The sequence below is a fragment of the Choloepus didactylus genome, chromosome 24 (assembly GCF_015220235.1).
Source record: "Choloepus didactylus isolate mChoDid1 chromosome 24, mChoDid1.pri, whole genome shotgun sequence".
Lineage (NCBI taxonomy): Eukaryota > Metazoa > Chordata > Mammalia > Pilosa > Megalonychidae > Choloepus > Choloepus didactylus.
The window spans coordinates 13,940,032-13,961,075 of NC_051330.1; the positions used below are offsets into that span (position 1 = coordinate 13,940,032).

The 21,044-nt window shown below is 36.6% G+C and overlaps 1 protein-coding gene across 2 annotated transcripts in view; it reads right to left on the bottom strand.

The window, feature by feature from the left end:
• Positions 1 to 21,044, bottom strand: part of PACRG (parkin coregulated) — a 604,662-nt gene that overhangs the window by 248,746 nt on the left and 334,872 nt on the right. For both annotated transcript variants that reach the window (XM_037817597.1, XM_037817598.1), the window contains exon 3: positions 8,705 to 8,876. In XM_037817597.1, the coding sequence (XP_037673525.1) occupies positions 8,705 to 8,876 (172 nt within the window). The remainder of the gene's footprint in view (positions 1 to 8,704; positions 8,877 to 21,044) is intronic.

Below are 21,044 nucleotides of genomic sequence, written 5' to 3' on the forward strand. Positions count from 1 at the left end.
TGGAGTTGATCCCCCCAAAAATGTAAAGTTGTTTTATCATTTGAAAATCAACCAGTAGAATCTACCATATTAATATAATAGAGGAAAAAAAACATAACTGGATCACAATAGATGCAGAAAATGCTTTTAACAAAATTTAATACCCACTCACGATTAAAACACTCAACAAACTTAGAATAGAAGGGAACTTCTTCAATTTAATTAAAACTATCTAGCAAAAGCTAGTATCATACTTAATGGTAAATTATTGAATGCCTTCTCTGAAAGAGTGGGTACAAGAGAACGATGTCTGTTTTTAATACTTCTATTTGACATTGTGCTATAGAAGCTAACCATTGTATTAAAAGAAGAAACAGAAATAAAGGCATACAGATTAGAAATGGAGCAGTAAAATTGGCCCTATAGGCAAACAGAATGTTTATATTGTAAATCCTAAGGTATAAGTGAGTTTAGCAAGGTTTCAAGATACAAGGCCAACAAACAAAAAACAACTATATTTATATATACTAGCAGAAATCAATCATCGTGTGATATTATTTCTTTTTATCTGTTGTTAGATTCAGTTTGCTAGTAATATTGTTTGCACATTTTTAAAAAATCTGTTTTTATGAGTGACATTGTCTTGGAAGTTTCCTTTCTTATAATGTCCTCATTCGGTTTTGGTGTCAGGTTTATGCTAGCCTCAAAATGAATTGGAGTGTGTATCTTCTGTTTTTATTGTTTGAGAAAATTTGTGCAAGATTAGAATTATTTTTTCTCTAAGTGTTGCGCACAACTAACCAGAGAAGCTATACAAGCCTTGAGTTATCTTTATGTGAGAGATTTTAATTATTTAATTTTTATATTACTGTTTGTATTTTAACTCATTCTACATCTTTTATGTCCATTTTTGTAAGTTACATTTTTATATTTTCTCAAAATTTGACCATTTCATCTAAATTTCAAAGTGTTGGGGATAAAGTTGTTCATCATGGTATTTTTGATGTCTGTAGGATTTGTTTGACATTCCCTTTTTCACTCCTGGTTATTTGTACCTTCTCTCATTTTTTATTTATGTCTTTCCAAGTGTTTATCAGTTTTATTAGTCATTTCAAAGAACAAACCAATGTTTGGTTTGTTGATAATCTCAGTAGCATGGTTATTTCCTGTTTCTACTATATTCTGATTTTATCCTATTATTTTATTCTTCTTTTGGCTTTCTTTTGCAGTAATTTCTGTCATTTATTGAGATGGATTCTTTTTGTTTTCTTTTTTTTTTTTTTTAATTCAGTTTTATTGAAATACATTCACACACCATACAATCATCCATGGTATACAATCAGTTGTCCACAGTATGATCACAGTTATGCGTTCATCACCACAATCTATCTCTGAATATTTCCCTTACATCAGAAAGAACCAGAACAAGAATAAAAAATGAAAGTGAAAAAAGAACACCCAAATCATCCCCCCCATCCCACCCCATTTGTCCTTTAGTTTTTATCCCCATTTTTCTACTCATCCATACACTAGATAAAGGGGGTGTGATCCACAAGGTCTTCACAATTACACTGTCACCCCTTGTAATCTACATTATTATATAATCATCTTCAGGAGTCTAGACTGCTAGGTTGGAGTTTGGTAGTTTCAGGTATTTACTTCTAGCTATTCCAAAACATTAAAACCTAAGAGATGTTATCTATATAGTGCATAAGAATGTCCACCAGAGTGACCTCTCGACTCCATTTGAAATCTCTCAGCCACTGAAACTGTTTTGTCTCATTTTGCATCTCCCTTTTGGACAAGAAGATACTCAGTCTCAAGATGCTGGGTCCAGATTCATCCCTGGGAGTCATGTGCTGCATTGCCAGGGAGATTTACAACCCTGGGAGTCGGGTCCCACGTAGGGGGGAGGGCAGCGAGTTCACCTGTCTAGGTGGCTCAGTTAGAGAGAGAGAGGGCCACATCGGAGCAACAAAGAGGTACTCAGGGGGAAACTCCTAGGCACAATTATATGCAAGTTTAGCCTCTCCTTTGCAGTAACAAGCTTCATAAGGGCAAGTCACATGATCAAGGGCTCAGCACATCAAACTGCCAGTCCCAATGTTTGTGACAACATCAACACCAGTCCAGGTGAGGAAGTCCAACCCTTCCACACCTTCCCCCAGATCCTCGGGGCTGGAGGTGGGGGCTGTAAATATATTTTTTATTCTCTGCCCAAATTACTCTGGGATGTGTCACTATTTCACTCCAGCCTATACTAACCTACTGTATCTCACTTCCTATTCATAGTTCCATGCAACTGTGGTGTTGGAACAAACAGACTGTAGAGTTGTACCATTCAGAAAATTTAGATCCTGTACCAAATAGACATTGAGATGGATTCTTAACTTACTACTTTCTTCCCTTTTCTTTTCTAAAACTACATTTAAGGCCATATATTTTCTTCTCAAAATGGTTTAACACATCATATAATTTTTATGTGATATTTTCATTATCATGCAGTCCAGATATTTCCTAATCACATTATTTTTTTTCTCATTTGACCCATGGGTTATTTAGACATATAAATATTATATTCCAAACATATGGGAATGTTTGGAATATTTTAGTTCCTGCTTAAAAACTGATTTCCAGCATTCATTGCCTTTTGGTTTTATGACATGCTTTGTGTGACTTGATATCCTTTGATATTTTTTAAGACTTGCTTTATGGCTCAATATATGGTTAATTTTTGTAAATATTCTATGTGTGCTTAAAATATATTGTGATTTGCAGTGGTAGATGTATTGAGTTTTGCTAAAGAACAGAAGTTTGGGAAGCACAACTGTGGTTAAATCCTGGATGTACCATTTAGTAGCTGATGAAATGGACATGCTTCTTAAATGTTATATCTCTCAGTTTTGTCACCAGTGAGATAGGAATTACAGTATCTGCCTCATTGTGTTGTTGTGAGGATTGAGTGATATGAATTCACAGAAGCACTTAGCCAAATGAAAACTTTCAAGACATATTATATGTGGTTGTTTATTTGCTAATGTAGTGGGAAATGTTAAAATAATTTTCACAGTCTTTGACCTAATACATTGTGAAAAAGAAAATAATATAAAAAGTATTTGAATAATATTATCAACAAATTTGATAAAATAAATACATGTTAAAATCTATATAATTTAGAGGATGAACTTTCCTTTTAGCATCCATGGAATGATCACAGTAGTTGAGCACTATTGTGACCTAAAGAAAACCTCAGTAAATTAAAAAAAAAAGTTAAAGGGAGGGCCACATTTCCTTGTCATAAAGCAAAGCAAAGCAAAGCAAAGCAAAACAAAACAAAACAAAATAACAATTAAAAAAAACTGCTAAATATATGGAAATTTTAATGTATTACCTATGATCAAAGAATAAACAAACTACAAAAACAAGATATGTATAACATACTGACAAGGAGAGAAACATATATATTAAAATGAATGGAATGAATCCAAAGCTGTACAAAGAAGTAAAGTCATAGCTTTACATGCTATGATTATCAAATGAGGGACAATGAAAACAAATGTAAGAACCACTTAATTCAAGAAATAATAAAAATAAAACAAACAAAAAGCTTGAGGAAAACATAAATTGAATGCATCAAAATAAAAAATATATAAATCATAAAATTAAATAAAACAGAAATAAGGTAAGGCCTTTTAGAAAACAATACACAATATAAAATATGGTAACCACTAGCTAACAATAAAATATAAATGTGCAATATTATCCCGATTTTACAGATGAGGCAATGGTGTCACAGAGAGTAAAGTAACTTTCCTCAGGTCATACGGCTGCTAAATGGTGGAGCAGGATTTGAAATTGGCAGTCTGATTTCATGCTCTTGACCAGTGTATTATACTGTTGCTCTATATGCACGATAACAAAAGTCTTAAAAAGTCAAAAAAAGAGGAAATTCATTTTTGCAGAAGGAGTGAAGGAAGGATACCAAAAGGCAAAAGCAAACAAAAAGTGTTACAAAACTATAAATATTCACAGAGCAATAAGAGAATGACCAAATTGTATTCAAAAAAGAGAACAGAATGCTATTAAAAAGGAACAATAAGAGTAAGGAAAAGTTATGATAACTAAAATAAAATATTTAACCAAATTTTTGGAAGATAAAGTCAAGAAACATTTCCCAGGAAGTAGAAATAAGAAACAGTTGGAAATACGAGCACATGGATAAAGAAACTAGAGAATTAACCTATGAGGTACAATTTATTACTAGAAGGAATTACAGATAGAGAAATAAGAGAACAGAAAAGTGAGTACATTATTAAAGAATTACAAAATGGGGAATTTTTAAAATCTTACTACCATGTCTTTTAATCATCTCTGCTATAAGCCTGTCTATTCCTGTTCTGAATTTTCCTCTTGGGAACACCGATTTAGCTCATGTTTTTTCTCATCTTATTTTTGTGTTTTCTGAGAGAGCTTCTTGATTCTTAAGGTCACGATCCACATTTATAATTTGATGTCATGCAGTTAATTACTCTCCATTCCTCCACAGAGACTGGAGCTCCATTATGGCGCTTTTAGTTTTGCTTATTTCAATTAGCTCTGGCTTATTTTCGTTTGAGTCTGGTCTCATGGATTTCTGCTTCTTCTTTCATTTAGATCATTATCTTTCTGAATCCTGAGGATACCAAACCAACTTCTATGTTTCTTCTCGTTCCTATACTAAATGCTGTTGAGGTATTCTTTTCCTTGGATTGCTCAATATTTCCATTCCCTGTGTAGCAATTTTGTCAGTTGCCCTGGATGGCTGTGTGATTTCATTGGTCTTGCTTTTAATGAGGAGAGTCATTCCCAAACATAGAATTGGTGGGTTCTCTTGGAATTTCTCTGTCCTCTTGCCCACTATTTGAATCCTCCTCTGAGTTTAATGTGCAAAACTTCTGGAGGCTCTGCTGCATTGGGATGGATTTGTCTTCTCCTAACTGGGTGGTCTCCAATCAGATGGACTAAACGAAACGCTACTGTTCCCACTGTAGAATATTAAGTAGGCTCCTTTTATCTCATCCTTGCCTGCAATGTTTAGCTGTTGCTCTCAGCAATCAATGTTCCATCGCCAAGTCCAAGTCCTTTACACTGGCATTTTCTTGAAATTTCTGACTCAGAAAAACCCAACAAGGTAGAAATCAGAAAAAGAGAGAAAAAGAGAGTGGGAAAGCAATATAAATGAAACAAGATATTAGATGCTCATTGTTTTGGTTATTAAAGAACTTGGGGTCTTGAACCAAGGATCAGTAGGAGAAAGAAATGGATTTTCTTGCTTTTCTTCTTGTTAGAAACTCTAGAGCCACTAAATGCATCCACTTCTCATTCAATACTCATAGCCTTATAATTAGATGAACTCAATCCCAGAATCTAGAAATAGATTGGCAGCTAATCCCAGTTTTCTGACTTCGAGTGAGCTTATGTATTTTGCTTCACCTTCATAGATACTAGAATTTAGGGAAAGCTGTTCAAGAACTGTTAGCTGGTGATGGTGAGGCTAATTTTTGCCACTGGATGGGATCAAAGCTATCCTAATGGTATGGATTGAAAATAAGGCACACACAGGTGTTATACATTATGCCAGTTATGTGTATCAGCGTGCTTCTAGATCAATTAGCCTCAATGCAGAATTCCACCTGAAAGATTTAGTTTATGCATGGAATGTTTTTCACACTGTACTGGAACTGTTCATGATCTTGCATAGTTAATCAGTATAACTTCCTGTGAAAAGTTTGACTTTTAGTGACATAAACAGATTGAGAAGAAATAATCAGAGATAGAGTTAGATCAGTATATATTAGTAAAAACCCAGTAAGGCAAGCAAGGATATTTACCATGATAAATTTTCAGTGTTTCCAGAACCTTAAATTAGCAAATTCATATATAATTAATTTCCCTTGACAAATCTGGTTTACTGAGTCCTTAATAATGTTTTCACTCATCAGAAATGACCTCTAGTATGTGCATACTATAAATTTTGTCCTTTATAATCACACATCACCTCCCTCTTAACTCATGCAAGTATCTTCAAAATACAGATCAAACTAATTGAAAGTCAGATCACCTGGGCCTGCAGTACTCTAACTTGGTATGTTTTAATTGTAAACAGTGTAATCAAAATGTTACTTAGCAATTCTCTTGCTGCTCTTTCACGTCTTGAAGGGGGATATAAGGCAGAGCATGCTGAGAAGGCAGTGGGCCTGACACGAGCTGCTTGTATTAAAGAAAAGAACAGATTTCCGAGTAATGCTGCTTTACTGATGAGCACAGGAGAAAAAGGATAATATACCCTCAGATTGTTCCTGGAGAGAATGTTCTGGGCCTTGTTTTGTTTATCAATAAAACTTGCATATCATCTTTTGGAAACGCAGAATTTCAACTGGAATTTGACATATTCAAAAACTTGTGAACTGTTAGGATAAATCACATTTGAGAAAGGTTGCCATATTGCTTGATCCTATAGATCCTTTCTGAAGGCCTTTAAAGATCAGCCCTTCACTTGGCTGATGCATGAGGGGAAAGGAAAACGGCTTTTTAACAAGGTCCCTCTTAAAGAGTAATTTTTCTCTCCATATTACTTTCCACATCAGGCAGCAACATCCTTCTGCTTGGTTGCATTTTCTACACCTTGGTGGAAATGTGGAGTGGTCAGATACGGATATCTCAGAGATCTCAAGGACATTGGAGTAAGTTTTGATTCAATTTCTGCAGTAATTGCAGGGCTGCTGAAAATCTAGAATTCTGATGGCACAATTTTATTCGAATCACTGAAAAGGTGACCATGGATAAGATCAAATTGTCCTGATGGTGGGAAATGACCCAGTGTTGTTCTTGTTTTGGTCAAACCGGCTGTCACCAGGGTGCCATGGAAAGTGAGGGTAGCGAGTCCCTGAGGTCCTGGAAGACTAGACTGTCACCCTTCATTCATCCTGGAAGGGGTTCTCTCTAGGGTAGAAAGTGAGGCAGAACCTGGACTGGGGGAAGCAGGAGCTGTCTCACCTCTCTGAAGCCAAGGGGCAGTCGGTTGTAGCTGGGGAAAGGGGTGTGGTTTCTTCGGCCATGTATGTGGAGTTCCCAGAGGTCCTGAGCCTCTGCTTCTAAATGGCAGCAACATGTGAGAAGGGAAGGAGGCAATGTCTGCTGCAACCGGAATCTGGGAAATGTGGTGGTGGACTCTCTAATCCTGAAGAGGTGAGGGGTGAGGGGAGCCAGGCCTGACCATCTGAACTTGAGGAGGGGCTGTCCTCTCTCTGAGTCTCTACCAGGGGATGCCAGGTGTGCTGGTTTGGATTATTACGTCCCTCAAAACACCATGTTCTTTGATGCAATCTTGTGGGGACAGATGTTATAGTGTTGATTAGGTTGGAATCTTTGGATTAGATTGTTTCCATGGAGATGTGACCCACCCAACTGTGGGTAATACCTTTGATTAGATTAGTTCCATGGAGGTGTGGCACTGCCCATTCAACATGGGTCTTTATTTAATCACTGGAGTACTTTAAAAGAGAGCCACACGGGCCCAGATGCTTGCTGATACTGATGCTTAGACGTGCTTGGAGTTGAGGACCCCTGATGTTAGCTGCAGCCAAGAGAGACATTTTGGAGACGGCCTTTGAAAGTAGACTTTTGCTACTCCAGAGTTTGCCTGGGAGAAACTAAGAGAATACCCCCAGAGGCCTAGAGAGAAACACCCTGGGAGAAGGCCATTTTGAAACGCAACCTGGGAGCAAGCAGACGCCAGCCATGTGCCTTCCCAGCTAACAGAGGTTTTCCAGATGCCATTGGTGTTCTTCAGTGAAGGCACCCTACTGTTGACGCCTTTGTTTGGACATTTTCATGGCCTTCAGACTGTAACGTTTGTTACCAAATAAACCCCCTTTATGAAAGCCAATCCATTTCTGGTGTTCTGCAAAATGGCAGCACTAGCAAACCGGAACACCAAGTGAGCAAGAGGCATAAGTATCTGACAGCAAGACAAGGAGACTGGCCCAAAACCAACAAAGGGGCTTGTTCTCTAGCCCGTGTGAGTCAGTCTCAAAGGGAACTCTCAGAAATGGTTTTTAGTTGCTTTCAGACAACTAAATCCAAAGAGACTGAGGCCTGAATAATTTCACCATTGAAAGGAAGCATAACCTCATTTTACAGATAAAACGATGAAGCCAATGCTGGGGTAACTGTCAAAGATGAATAATTTCAAGTATTTGAAAACATTAACCTTTTCTCCATTCCAGATGGGGTTTTTTTCCCCTTAAAATGTTGCATCCTATTACCTGAAGGTTATGACAGATAATTGTGTTTATATTGTAACTTAAAAATTAGGGATGCCATTTAAAAAGAACTTGGAAGTTAGTAGCAGTTTTTACATATGAAGACACATACTTGCTCTTTTTCTGAATGTACAGTTTAATGTTAATGTTTGCATCATTACTATGAAGCATTTTAAATTAGTGCAACTCCCCCCCCCTCCCCGCCTGCAATTTAATTTATTTATGTGGCTAAGCCATAGGGCAATATAGATGATTAGATATTTTTGGAGGTTTGGGATGTCTTTGCTCCATAAGTCAGTTTAAAAAAATTCCCACAAAACCTGGATATATCCTCAGGCTGTTGTGCTTTATCACTTAATTAGCAAGTTGTCAAAAAGCTGCACCATATAAACCAAGTGATGTGTTTTCACCTGTTCACTTACTTTTTATTGGGATAATGAGCTGTGGAATGACAGGAAGTATCTTGTTCCCCCCGTGTTCCAGCATGTCATGGATTCCTTGCCGAGCAAAAAACTCATAGGGAAATGTCATTTCACAAAGCCCATCAAAAAACAGAGGCAGGTAATGATGGTAATCCAGCTTCTCAATTTCCACCTGAAAATAAAGATAGAAGAAACGTCACATGAAAAAAGCGTTCAGGGCAAATGCAAAGCAAAACTAGCTATGCAGCTCTTTCATCAACCTAGGAGTAGCAATTTCTTTAAAACTTTCTGAAGATTTTTTTAACCAATTCATATGACATCTTGAAGCATGTCATCATGTCTCAAATCTATTAGCAATGAGGTTAAAGCCATTAATCTTTAAATCTTAATCGAATCCCTTATCCATAAATCATCTATGTTGGAGGGTTTTAGTATGGGCTTAGTTTTGTTAAATTTTTTTTTTTTTGGCCATTTGGCACAAATATAACGTTAAAAAGGATTCAAGAAGTCCACAGTATGTATACTGAAAAGATATATGCAAGAATAAAATGAAAAGAAAAATTAGTTGAAAAGAGAATAGCATCTGAATTTCTAACAAGAATCTAATAGAGAATGCACATTAATATACTCTCGTGAAATACGCATTCTTCACAGCTTGGAAAATATGGGAATAAGGGATCAAATATGATTCCTGGGATGCTCCCTAGGGCTTGCGTGACAAGTAGAATGTTGGTGCCCTTGAAAACTTGGGCGAGATAGAGTAGGCTGGACTTGAACGGACACTGACACCTCAAAATCAAAATCAAGGTGTCTCCAACCTTTGTCTGCTGCTTGTAGGAACACAGACATATCTCTTTCCCACTTCTGTGTCCATCATCCTCAATGACCTCCATGACCTCTTGTTCAGACCACTGCAGTATATCAGCACTAGCAAGGAAAGGAAATTAAAATTCTGAAGTTGAGAAAAGAGATGGTGACTTGGGAGTTATCCACATGTAGGTGATTTTTGCTCTAGCTTCGGTCCCTCTACCATTTTGAGTACCAGTGACCTGACTCTCCACCTGCAAGGTGACAGAGCTTATGGTGATAGGGATGGAGAGAAGCCAACAGATTCAGATTGAGGGCTCAGCATATATACACAGAGCAAGGCATGCAGCATTCCCAGAAAAGGTATGAATTTGCTGGGTTTTTGAGTCATGAGTGCACCCAGCTTCCATTTATCACCTTCTGATTAGGTGAGGAGCCCATCAAGACTTTTTAAAAACTCCCTTGTATGTTAATAGGAGGTTTTAATACCCTCTGGTTCTCTTGCTACATGCCTGCCTGCCACTGGGGACAAGGAACTGGTAATAACCCCAGCACATTCTCGAGTGTTACTGGGGGTCACACTCTACCCCTAGCAGAAGGCCTGTTGCTAGCATGCTCTTGAACTGCCCATTTCAAATGCAAGTCCAGGAGGGGCTAGGGATGTAGAGGGGGTCAGCAAAGCGAGAGTTTGGTGAGTTCAGATCCCCTGTTGGAACTGAAGCTTGGAAAGCTAATAAAAATGGAGGTGTATATAGACATCAATTTCATTTTATATTCCTTGTATACTTATAAAATTACTTTATTTGGTAAAAGTTTATGGCATGTATATTTTAATAATAATTTTCTCAGGGACTTTTGTGTATTTGAAAATGTTTTAGAATTTTATTTTGCACAATTGAAAAAATTGTATTGCTACACCATTCAATTGCTAAATGTGCAATGTTGTTATCTATAATTTTATCTTGTAACCCAATTTCATAATAAAGATACCATCTGTTCTATATTTTTATTTACATTTTTGGTATGTTTTGCTAGTTCTCTTTCTTTTAGCCCATTGTTGCACTTTTATTTTACATGTGTAGCTTACAAGTAGCAAATCATTAGATTTTGTTCTTTAATACAATCTAAGGCACTTTATTTTAATACACTGATTTAAGTCATTTACTTTTATGGTTGAAAATGTTTTGCCTAGTTTGACTTCTGTCATCTTATTTTTTGGGGCTTCTGGTTTTTCATTTACTTTTTTCCTTTTACAGTTTTGTTATGTAGATTATGTTTTATTTACTTTGGGGTTTTCAGTTTGCTTTTTATTTCAGTGATTTGGAAGATAAGCCAACATGTTTATACATTTTATTTCACTATCTCACAACTTCCTAAAACATTTTCAGAGTTATATTTATCTCACAGAGAGAGGCAGTTAAAAATATTCAATTTAGGTCATTGAATGTCAATTTTTCCTTGAAATTGTCAGTTTTTTCTTTATATGGTCTTGGGCAACAATACAAACTGCATCAACAACAGCAACAAAAACTCCAATGTTTATTTTGCCAGACACCATTGCAAACATGTTGTACTAACTCCTGGGCTATGTTGTTTGGCACACTGAAGTTCAGCATTACTATAACCTCCTGGTGAATTGTTCCATTTTTCCTTTTGTCCTTATGCTTTTTATTATTAACAATGCACTCTGCTTTATTCTTATCTAATATTGATATTGCTCTGACAGGCTTTCCTTATGTATTTTTCTATCCTTTTACTTTCTTATTCCTCTGTCATTATGGTTTAAGAGTGTCTTTTCTAAGTAGCTTATTGCTGGATTTTTCCTCCCCTTCCATTTGACAGTATGTCTTCAAATTACAACTACTGAGGATCCACATGATTCCTACTCTAAAGAAGTTTTGAAGAAAGAAAGAAAAGCAATTGGAGAAAGGACAGAAGGAAGAAAATAGAGAGCAACTGACAGAAAAACAGAAAGAAGGACTGAGTGAGTGAGAGAGATGAGAAAGTAAGAGATTAACTCAATGTCTTTAAATCCTCCTAGCTCACAGATCACCAGCAGTTCTTTCCTACCAAAAATTCTCTTCTTTTGAATCATTCTTCTGACTTGTTTATCAATTACTTGGCACATCTTTAGCCTCAAAAATGTGATATTTTAAGGTCACAAACTTCTCTAAACACTGTAGATATTGCTCTATCTGTCATAAGGTGACTTTTTAAAAATTTAACTATCTTTTCTGCTTGCATACCTTCTAGAGTTCCCTTTTTACCATTATAATATTATAAAATTTGGATTGATAAATTTGGCCTACACATTCATAAACCCTCTTAAGTTCCATTTAAGATCAGGAATGTGTGTGTTGTGTGTGTGTTCTGTTTTTTAAATAATATATCTGACTTTAATTTAATGTATTATTCTTTTCTGGGAAGTTCTTTCCAGTTACTGCTCTATTTTCAAGTTGATGTTTTTCACAGTAAAGTTTTTCAAAAGAATTCTCTTTATTTCAGTCTATACTTCCTCACATCCCATTTTCTTTTTAACCCACTTCAAATGGGCTTTTGTCTCCAGCATTTCACTGGAAAAATTGCTTTTATTAAGGTCTCCAATGATCTTTATGTTGTTTTCCATCCTCCTCCGCACGACACAGGTGTCCTCATGAAAAAGTTTTCCTTTGGTCTCTTGACACCACAGCCCCCCTCAACACTGGAGCCATCCTTAATCCCCACTCCTCAAATCAGTTCCTTCCATGCATCAGCAACTCTATTGGTTCTACTTCCAAACAAATCCTTTTATTTCTTCCACTTTTCACTATTTTGCTCACCACCAGCTTAGTCTAAGCCACCAACCTGCCTCACCTGGTTTACTGCAAGGGACTCCTAACCAACCTCCCTGCTTCTACTTTGGCCTCCCTGTTTCCATTCTCCATGCAGATAGGGCACCTCACCTGCTATTGACCCTCACTAAAACCCCTCAGGTCCCACCTGATTTGTTTTCTGCATCCTTTCATTTCACTCTGTTTTCCTGCTGACACTGGACTCTTTTAATTCTTCAGGCTAGCCTGGCTGAGCTCATTCCTCCTTAGAGATTTTCTTTGAAGGTTCTATTTCCTTTCTCTCTGGACCTCCCCATTGCTGGAAACTTCCTATCATTGTCTATCACCCAGTTTGATTTTCTTTGTAGGTCTTATCATTTATTCATTTATAATTACTTAAGTTCTGTTGTTCAGGGGGCCTGTCGTTTCCTAGAATGGCAGCTGGCACACGATGGGTGAACACTCAATAAGTAAATGTTGGCTTTTAATTCTGACCTTTGGAATCTGTCCTCCATGTCAACTTGTTTGAGAGGCCTCCTCAGTTAAGAAGCACCGACCAGACAGTAAATGACTATAACTACAGCTCAAGGTCAAGGACCATGGCAGAGCCCACAGAGGGTCTGGTTTCTGACATGACTCTGCAAGAAGGAGTGTATACATTTCTATAAATTTACGCATTCTACAACTTACCATATTCTACAAATGAAATGCTGTTTTTTCCCATTAGGATTGCAATGATTACTTACATTTCAGGAACTTTGTGAGTACTTTAGTAGAAAATCAAGATGGGATACTTGATGCTTCTATTTATTATTTCACTGGAAAGCATTTAGGACCTAATTGCCAATTCTTTTTGCTTTTAAAACGTTAGAAGGAAAAGCTTAGTTTTTCATAGTATCATCAAGTGCAAGCATGTTAAAGTATGCCCATAAATAATATTGTTAATAATAATGCAAACTCCTCTCTTTAAATAAAATCCAGATGTTGAGAATAATTTAACATTAAACCAATATTTAAAAAAGAGATGAAATGGGAGATCCCTTATCTATCTTTGTGTGTGTTTGTCACATTGTGACCACCATCTCTTGGAATTCTGAATCACTAGCTTCTTTTGTTCATTTGGACTTACAAAATGTCATTTATTGGTTTATTTAACAATAAATCTTTTTTTAGTTATGTAGTTTTCTGGCTTTTGAGAAAAATAGTTACAATGCTAAATATTAAAATTGATATTTCTTTAATATTCCCATCAAAATATTGGTTTAAAACATTTTTAAATGCTAGAGATTCTTTCTTCAAAATTTATTCAAGAAATCCAGAATATAAAGACAACTTTTTGAAGTGGAACATAAAGCAAAGACTGCTGTAAACTTAGTTAAAATTGCACAGCAATATATTAATTGATGACTACTTTGATATTAAGTATTTTTACTCTCAAAATCTTTTTTATTGATTTATATTTTATAACTTTTTAAAGATCACATAGCACCAACAAGTTGACCTCTAAATCTTGTAGTGACCTTTGATCAAAAGCAATAAAATTCTACCTCTGTCTGGCCTATCAAATAGAACATTTTATTGCCATAACAAATGTGTAAGGTAGTAATGTTGTACCGGAAGGTTAGAAACACAGTGCATTAATGATTTTTTTTAAAATACTCAAATCAGGGATTTACACTTCACATATCCTTGCTTCAATCAGCTAATCAAATGTTATTGTTAATGTTTGTTATGACTCCTGTAATAATCCCCTAGAATCTTGCTTAGAATCACAAGCTAATCTGAAAATGTGCAATTATCTATTAAAATGATTTTTAAGCCCTCCATTTGTACTTTGTAGGACATTACTAAAATAAGGCTTTAACTCAGCAGTTTTGGACTCCTGAGGTAGCTGCTGAGTTTTTCCAAGAGGTCTTATAAATTATATAGACACTAAGCACTGTCTGCAGATGATATATATTACAGTTCATGGCCATACAAACTGTTTTTCAAATGCATGTGAATGTGATTGTGATGAACAACTGAAAATAATATGTCATTTTATATTTTCTCCATGATACTGAATATACAACTAATATGTGATAGTGCATGACATTTTTATGTTAAAAATCAGACTTTTTAACATGAAAAATGCTCTCAAATGTAAGAAAAGACTTCAGGCAATATGGATCCCTAAACTGCTACAGAGTCTAAAAATATTTTTTAATGTGTTAAAAATATGGTTGAGCTAAAGAAATGCTGAGATGCTAGAGATAAAAATGAAACCCAAAGTCCAAGAGGTGAGCTGGGGGTGATGCCATGACAGAGACATCGAAAGGCATGAGATGCTCCCACATTTAGTTAATGTGGATTCCAGGGAAGAGAAGAGAGAGGAGAAAGGCAATATTTGAAGAAATCATGGCTGAAACCTATAGCAAAAACCTACAGCAAATGCCACATTTTATAACGAAACTCTAGGACCATTTCCATTACGCTTGGGAAGAAGGCTGTTGTCATTTTTTTCAGGATTGTACTGGAGGTTCTAACTAATGCAGTAAGAGAGGAAAAAATATGTAAGTATGAACACTGGAGAGGGAGAAAGACAATTGTTATTATTTGAGATTATATGATTTTCTACATAATACATCCAGAGAATCTACAAACAATTTTAGTTAGTAAGAGAGTTAAAATAATTGCTGTGTAAAATATCGATACACTAAAAATAATAGCATTCCCATACAGCAGCGGAAACAACTTAGAAAATGTAACAAACAAAAAATCCCCAAACCATGATGCTTACAATAGCAAAACATGAAACAAATGAACTCTTTAGGGTAACTAGTAATAAAACTATCAATAGATATTCAAGACATTTGTGGAGAAAGTTAAAAAAGATTGTTGACAAATACAAATGGAAAACAGGAATAGTCTTCTATGACTATGGATTGTTGACTATGTTCATGGATGGGCAGATTCATGTTAAGTTGGTGATTCTACCCAAATTAATTTCCAAATGTAATGAATTCAAGGCAGGCTTTCTATTTTTAAAAGAAAGATCTTGAACCTTTGGAGGCTAAGTGACATTCTCAAGATTACATACCGAATACTGACAGGAGAATCCAAATCTGGTATATTTCACATTGACATGCCTGCCAGTCTTCCCTATCTTGATGGCTTGCTGTTTGGACTAGAAATAGTGATGACCCTATCTAGCTGGAAGATATTCATTACTGAGTAACAAATCTGGACTTGGAAATGGAGGATAAAATTATTTTATAGAATAACCTTATTTTAAGTTACTGTCAAAAATGCTAACAAGACAGCTAAAGGTCAGTTGTGAGCTGATCCAGAATTTATGCACGCTTAACCTTTATTATTCAGGAATTGTATGTTTCAAACTGCAGCAGTCCATGAGTGATACTTTCAAGTGCAGTAAATAAAAAAGAAATAATCCCATGTTTTATAGCTTTGAACATTCCCTCTCTCTATCTCTTGTCATAAAGTTGAAGAAATTTCATAAAACTTTTAAGCTAGCATTTTTTTCTTAGTCCAGAGGAGATAATACAGAACAAAATATGTGTTAAAGTATGCCTCAAAAAATTTCCCTTTCTTTTATCACATTTCTGTATAATGCTAAAAAACAGTATAATTTGGTCGGCAGTAGAGAGGGAATAATTAGATTTGGGGATAACAAGTTTTTAGAAAATGGAGAAGGGAGAAATACTGGATAGGACTGGAAAGTCTTGGCAGAGTCTTAGGAACTGAGACAGAATTAGAAAGAGATTATTTGTGGTTTCAATCCCTGGCATTAATTATAAAACATGGCATTATTTTATTTAAAAAAAACTGTCCCTGAATTAGATAATTTACTGTGAACTTCAATATACTCAACCAAGTAATTAGAATTAAAGAGATTAGGAAAGGATTAATTCAGGTGATGTTAATATCATAAAGCAATTTTAAGAATAAAGTATCATGATAGCACTTGGTTGTCTCTCATATCAGCATATCATTTTGTTATGTATATATTTTGCAGGGATTAGTTACAAACTTATTAAAGTCCTTTAAACTCCAGATTTCTTATATTTCATCATCAACTTTTAACTAGGAAATTAAAGCAAAAAGTAAACTGACTAGCTACCATGCCCCCCATGCTATGCTGAGTGTAAGGGAGAGATGATGATTGTTAGTGGGTAGGAGAAAAACATGAAGGTGGGTTCAAAGAAATATGACTTATTTGCTTGGAGGACTAGTTTAATGTTACCAGTTTACTGAATGAATAAATGAATGAATGAATGACAACCTCCCTTTGTGGAGAGCAGCTGGGGTTGGCATTAGTTAGCTCCGGGCCCACATTCATCACTTGCATAGACAGAGCCCCGTTGCTTTCAAACTCTTGGGTGGAAAATTACTGAACCTCTCTGGGCTTTAGCTCATACTTTGCAAAATGATACCTAAGTCATGGGATTATAATAAGGATTAAATGAAATAACGTGTGCTAAATGATGTTAATTCCCTCTTTGTTCTCTAAAGAGAAAAAATAACAGTCACAAAACGTTAAGTGAAGTTGCAAGTACATGCATGATTAAATGCCAACTGAGTGGTGTTGACCAAGGCTGTAGAGAAAGAAGCCCTGGTTTAGAGAAAGGACTGACAACTATGGTGAATGGAAAAGGTTTCACTGGGGAGGGGGACTTTGCTAATAAGCCTTGCAAGATGAGAAGGGATGGGCATCCGGGCAGAGATACACCTTGAGCAACGGCAAACAGATGAGAATGGGCACGGCAAGGTCAGGAGACAGTGACCAGCCTGGACTTACATGGCGGAGTTGGGGTGCACTGGCAGGGAATGCTGGAGGGGAGAAAGGGGCCTTCTGGACCAAGAACTCCGGACTTCTTATTTTATGCAATGAGGATGCTGAACGTGGTTTTCAAGTAAGAGACTGACAGGATTGAATAACCACTTAGGGATGAAAAGTCTGGCAGCGGAGTACAGGATGAACTAACTGGGAAGCACAAAATGTAGGAGTCAATTTCTGGGGGTCCAATGATAAGCTAACGGACCATTGCCAAAATTCAAGTGTGATGTGATAGGTCCTGCATTGTGATATTGGCCTAGAAAGTAGGTTGAAAATGACAGGAGAAGGACATATGGGGAAACAATGGGGGAATATTTCACAGGGTTGAGTAACAAATGGGAATGGAGAAAAAAGAAAAAGATGAAATATATATAAATAAAAATATATATATCACCTAGTTTTCCAACATATGGGACAAGTAAAATGGCATCAACATTGTCAGAGTCTGAGAACTTGGGCAGGGAGGCAGGTCCAGTGTCACAGGCCATGAATTCGCTTTCAAACGTAGAATATTGAAACCCTAGATGGATGTGGCCTGTGATTTGAGATGCAAGTTTATCGTATCAGAAAAGGGTCAGTCCTAGAGAGGCAGATCTCAGAGTTATTTTCATAAAGGAAAGCAGAAGAGCATAAAGTGAAAAGAGCCTCGAGAGAAGCTTTGAGGCCTGTTTTCAATCAGGAGAACAGGAAGAGGCAGAGGATTTGGCAGTCAGGGAGCTAAGAGAGCTTTGCATTCAGGGAAAATTTCGGCTGGAAGCTCTGCTAATCTATTAAAGGAAGATCAAATTATAATTGGAAATATGAAAACTTGGCAGAATATATGGGATCATGTACATCAGTTGTGAGATGCCAGTTATGGCACTAATCGTCTTGTGGTGGTATACACTTAATTTTCTCTAATGAAACAGAAATACTTACAAAGGAACTTGAACCATATCATGAAGAGAGATCGGTTACTACCACTTACAAGGATTATTTCTCCCTCCCAAATATTTTCATCGTGCAAGGCCTATGTGTGGTCTCAGTTTCCCAGGTGTGCTGTAACAAAGTACCACAGACAAGTTGGCTTAAAACAGAAATTTATTGTCTTCTGGTTCTGGAGGCTGGAGGTCTGAAATCAGTGTTGGCAGGGCCCTGCTTCCTCTTAAGGGGAAAGTATGTCCCATCCTTTCTCCTGGCTTCTGGTCGGTGAACAGCAATCCATGGCGCTCCTCGGTTTGTGGTAGTATAACTCCATCTCTGCCCCCACCACAAGGCCACCTCCTTCTGTCTCTCTATCTGTGTCCAAAGTTCCTCTCCTTATTAGGACTCCAGTTACGTTGTATCAGGGCCCACCAAAATCCAGGTTGCCCTCACCTTAACTAACAACATCTTTAAAGACCCTATTTACAAATAAGTTCACAGTCTTAGGACGGGGGCTAGGATTTGAACCTATCTTCTTGGGGCCACAATTCAATCCCTAACACATGGCTTTGGACATCTTCCGACGTGGAGGATCTAGGTCCCTGAATCCTATTCTTTGGGCTTGCCTGGAGAAGCATGGGTGGGCAACGCTGGAGGTCTCGAGCAGGCCAAGGTAACTGGGAAGACCGTACTGTTAAAAATATCTCCGCAAATTTATCAATGAAAGTTTTATTCCATTGCTTCTTAGAAACATGATACCTTCTAGAATGTTTCAGCTCACGTGCTGCTTATATCTTGTGGAATAACTGTAACTGGAGATAATCTGCTCTTCTCCAAGTACCAAAGGAATGAACTGCTTAACTGGTCAAGTGAAAAGAGGGGATTTTGGTGCACGGAGCATTTCAACAAGGGAGGTGGAGGTGAAAGAGCCACTCTGAAAGGTTAATGGGGAGATGCTACCAAATTACCAAAAACAAAAAGTAAGCCAACTATTTTTTTTTTTTTTGGCATGTGTAAGGTGAGTTGCTAATGTGTGCTGTGGAGTTGCAATGAAGGAGGGAGGTGTAAGGAGTGGCGAAAAGCAGCAGCTCTAGAGGGCTGTCTCGGCACCACCACTATAGCATACGAATGTGGACAAGTGACTCCATCTCCCTCTGCTTCGGTTTCCTCATCCGCAAATCAGGACAACAGCAGTAACTGCCTCACTGCTAATGTCATGAGTTAACACATATATAGAAAGCTCGGAACATACACAGGTAATAAAAGTATCAATAAATATAAACCATAAAACAATTGCAGAGGTGTCAACTGTGTTTTATTATTTGTTACTTTTTCATAAACTCTAATTCTCAGTCTGTTTTCTCTAGATGTACTATATTCTTTAAATTTTACTTTGCTCCCTTTGTAAAGGAAAAAAAGTCATCTTTCTCGTATGCCAACATTTTCTTAAACTATTCTGGTCCTGCTGTCATTCTGTGTAAAGCGATGGAACAGAAGTCATTTGTGAAGGGGATAGAATGTTGAGTCCAGAGAGCTTTCAGGTTAAAATCGGGCACATATCAAAGTCTGCCAGTGATTCAAGGGAATTTGGGGTAAGCTAGAATATCTTTTTAAAAAACGATACCATCTTTTTGAGTTTGCATACCATAACAATAAAACTAGAATCATAAAGTGCTGAAAATTTCATCTTTACAATAATAATATTGTACTTTGTAAAATGTATTTTATTTGTGTAGAGACAATAAGTTAATGTTGATAAAATGACTGGATATGTACATTTGTGCTGATCAAATAATAGGACATTAAACTTATTGATAACCACCTTTATCAATTGAAACTTTTGCCCATTTTTTTGATGAAAAGCTATTATCTGTCTGGTCGAATCTTTGCTTTCAGGGTTGAATTTGGGTCACACACCTAAGTGCATTTCTTTTATAGCAAACAAGATATTTACAATCTCGTTATTGTGACATTTTAGAATTGTATGCTAGTGACACATAGAAAAATATAGTCTGTACATCAAGTTGTTAATTCCAGAAACAAGCATCTTAAATTGCAAGATCAAAGCAGAACTTTTTAATGTTATGTTTTTGTGGTCAGAAAGACAGAACTTAGTATGTAGTTTAAAGAATATTACCTTTAATTCAGTGAAAGTTATGTAGAAAATTGAAAACCACACAGAATGAAAGGGTCATTCTCAATATTCTCATTATGCAATTCATAAAGTTAGTATTTCTCTTCTTACAGTGAACCCGGCCTTTTCTACGACTGTTAAGACAGTTTCTTTAGAAATTTAGAACATGCCATTTAGGATGTTCTCTGCTCTTATGCTCTTTCTATTTCTAAATTTCTCGAGTCACCTATTCTCTTTGCTCTTAGATTCTCTAGACTTTGTGCTTACTGCCGTTTGTTGTTAATATTATATTCTCATACATGTAGGTACTGTAAGACTGTCACATTTCAGCTGCAAAAAAAGGTATCCAAAGATATATTTTTGTGCTCTGTGGGGACATAGACAGTATTTGGTTCACCTTTGAATACTGATACTACCTGCTAATTAAATGGATTGTTCTGACTTGCAGTTTGGGAGCAAATCAAATATTCTAAAATATATGGTTGTCATAACATCCACTTCATCAAATAAAACTTCAATAAACACAGTCACCTAAGTTTCCTGATAGGCAAATCCATACACTATTTAATTTGCATTAAGAACTTCTGATATCTTGGGCACAGGGGACACACAATCTTAAAGCCGGACTGAAAGAAACTGGATTGTTTTCCACGTGTCTCCAATTCCTGGGGAGCATGGCTTGGCGTCAGCTCAGAGGATCTTCCCTGTTCTCTCCAGGGCGACTTGAACCCTTTTGTTTGCATTTCTATGAGAGCCTTTTCTACGCGAATGTATTTGTTCACATTCTGTTACCCTCACAGCATTATGAGCCCTAGGTGGCACGTCCCGTCCATCCTTCAATCCATAGCA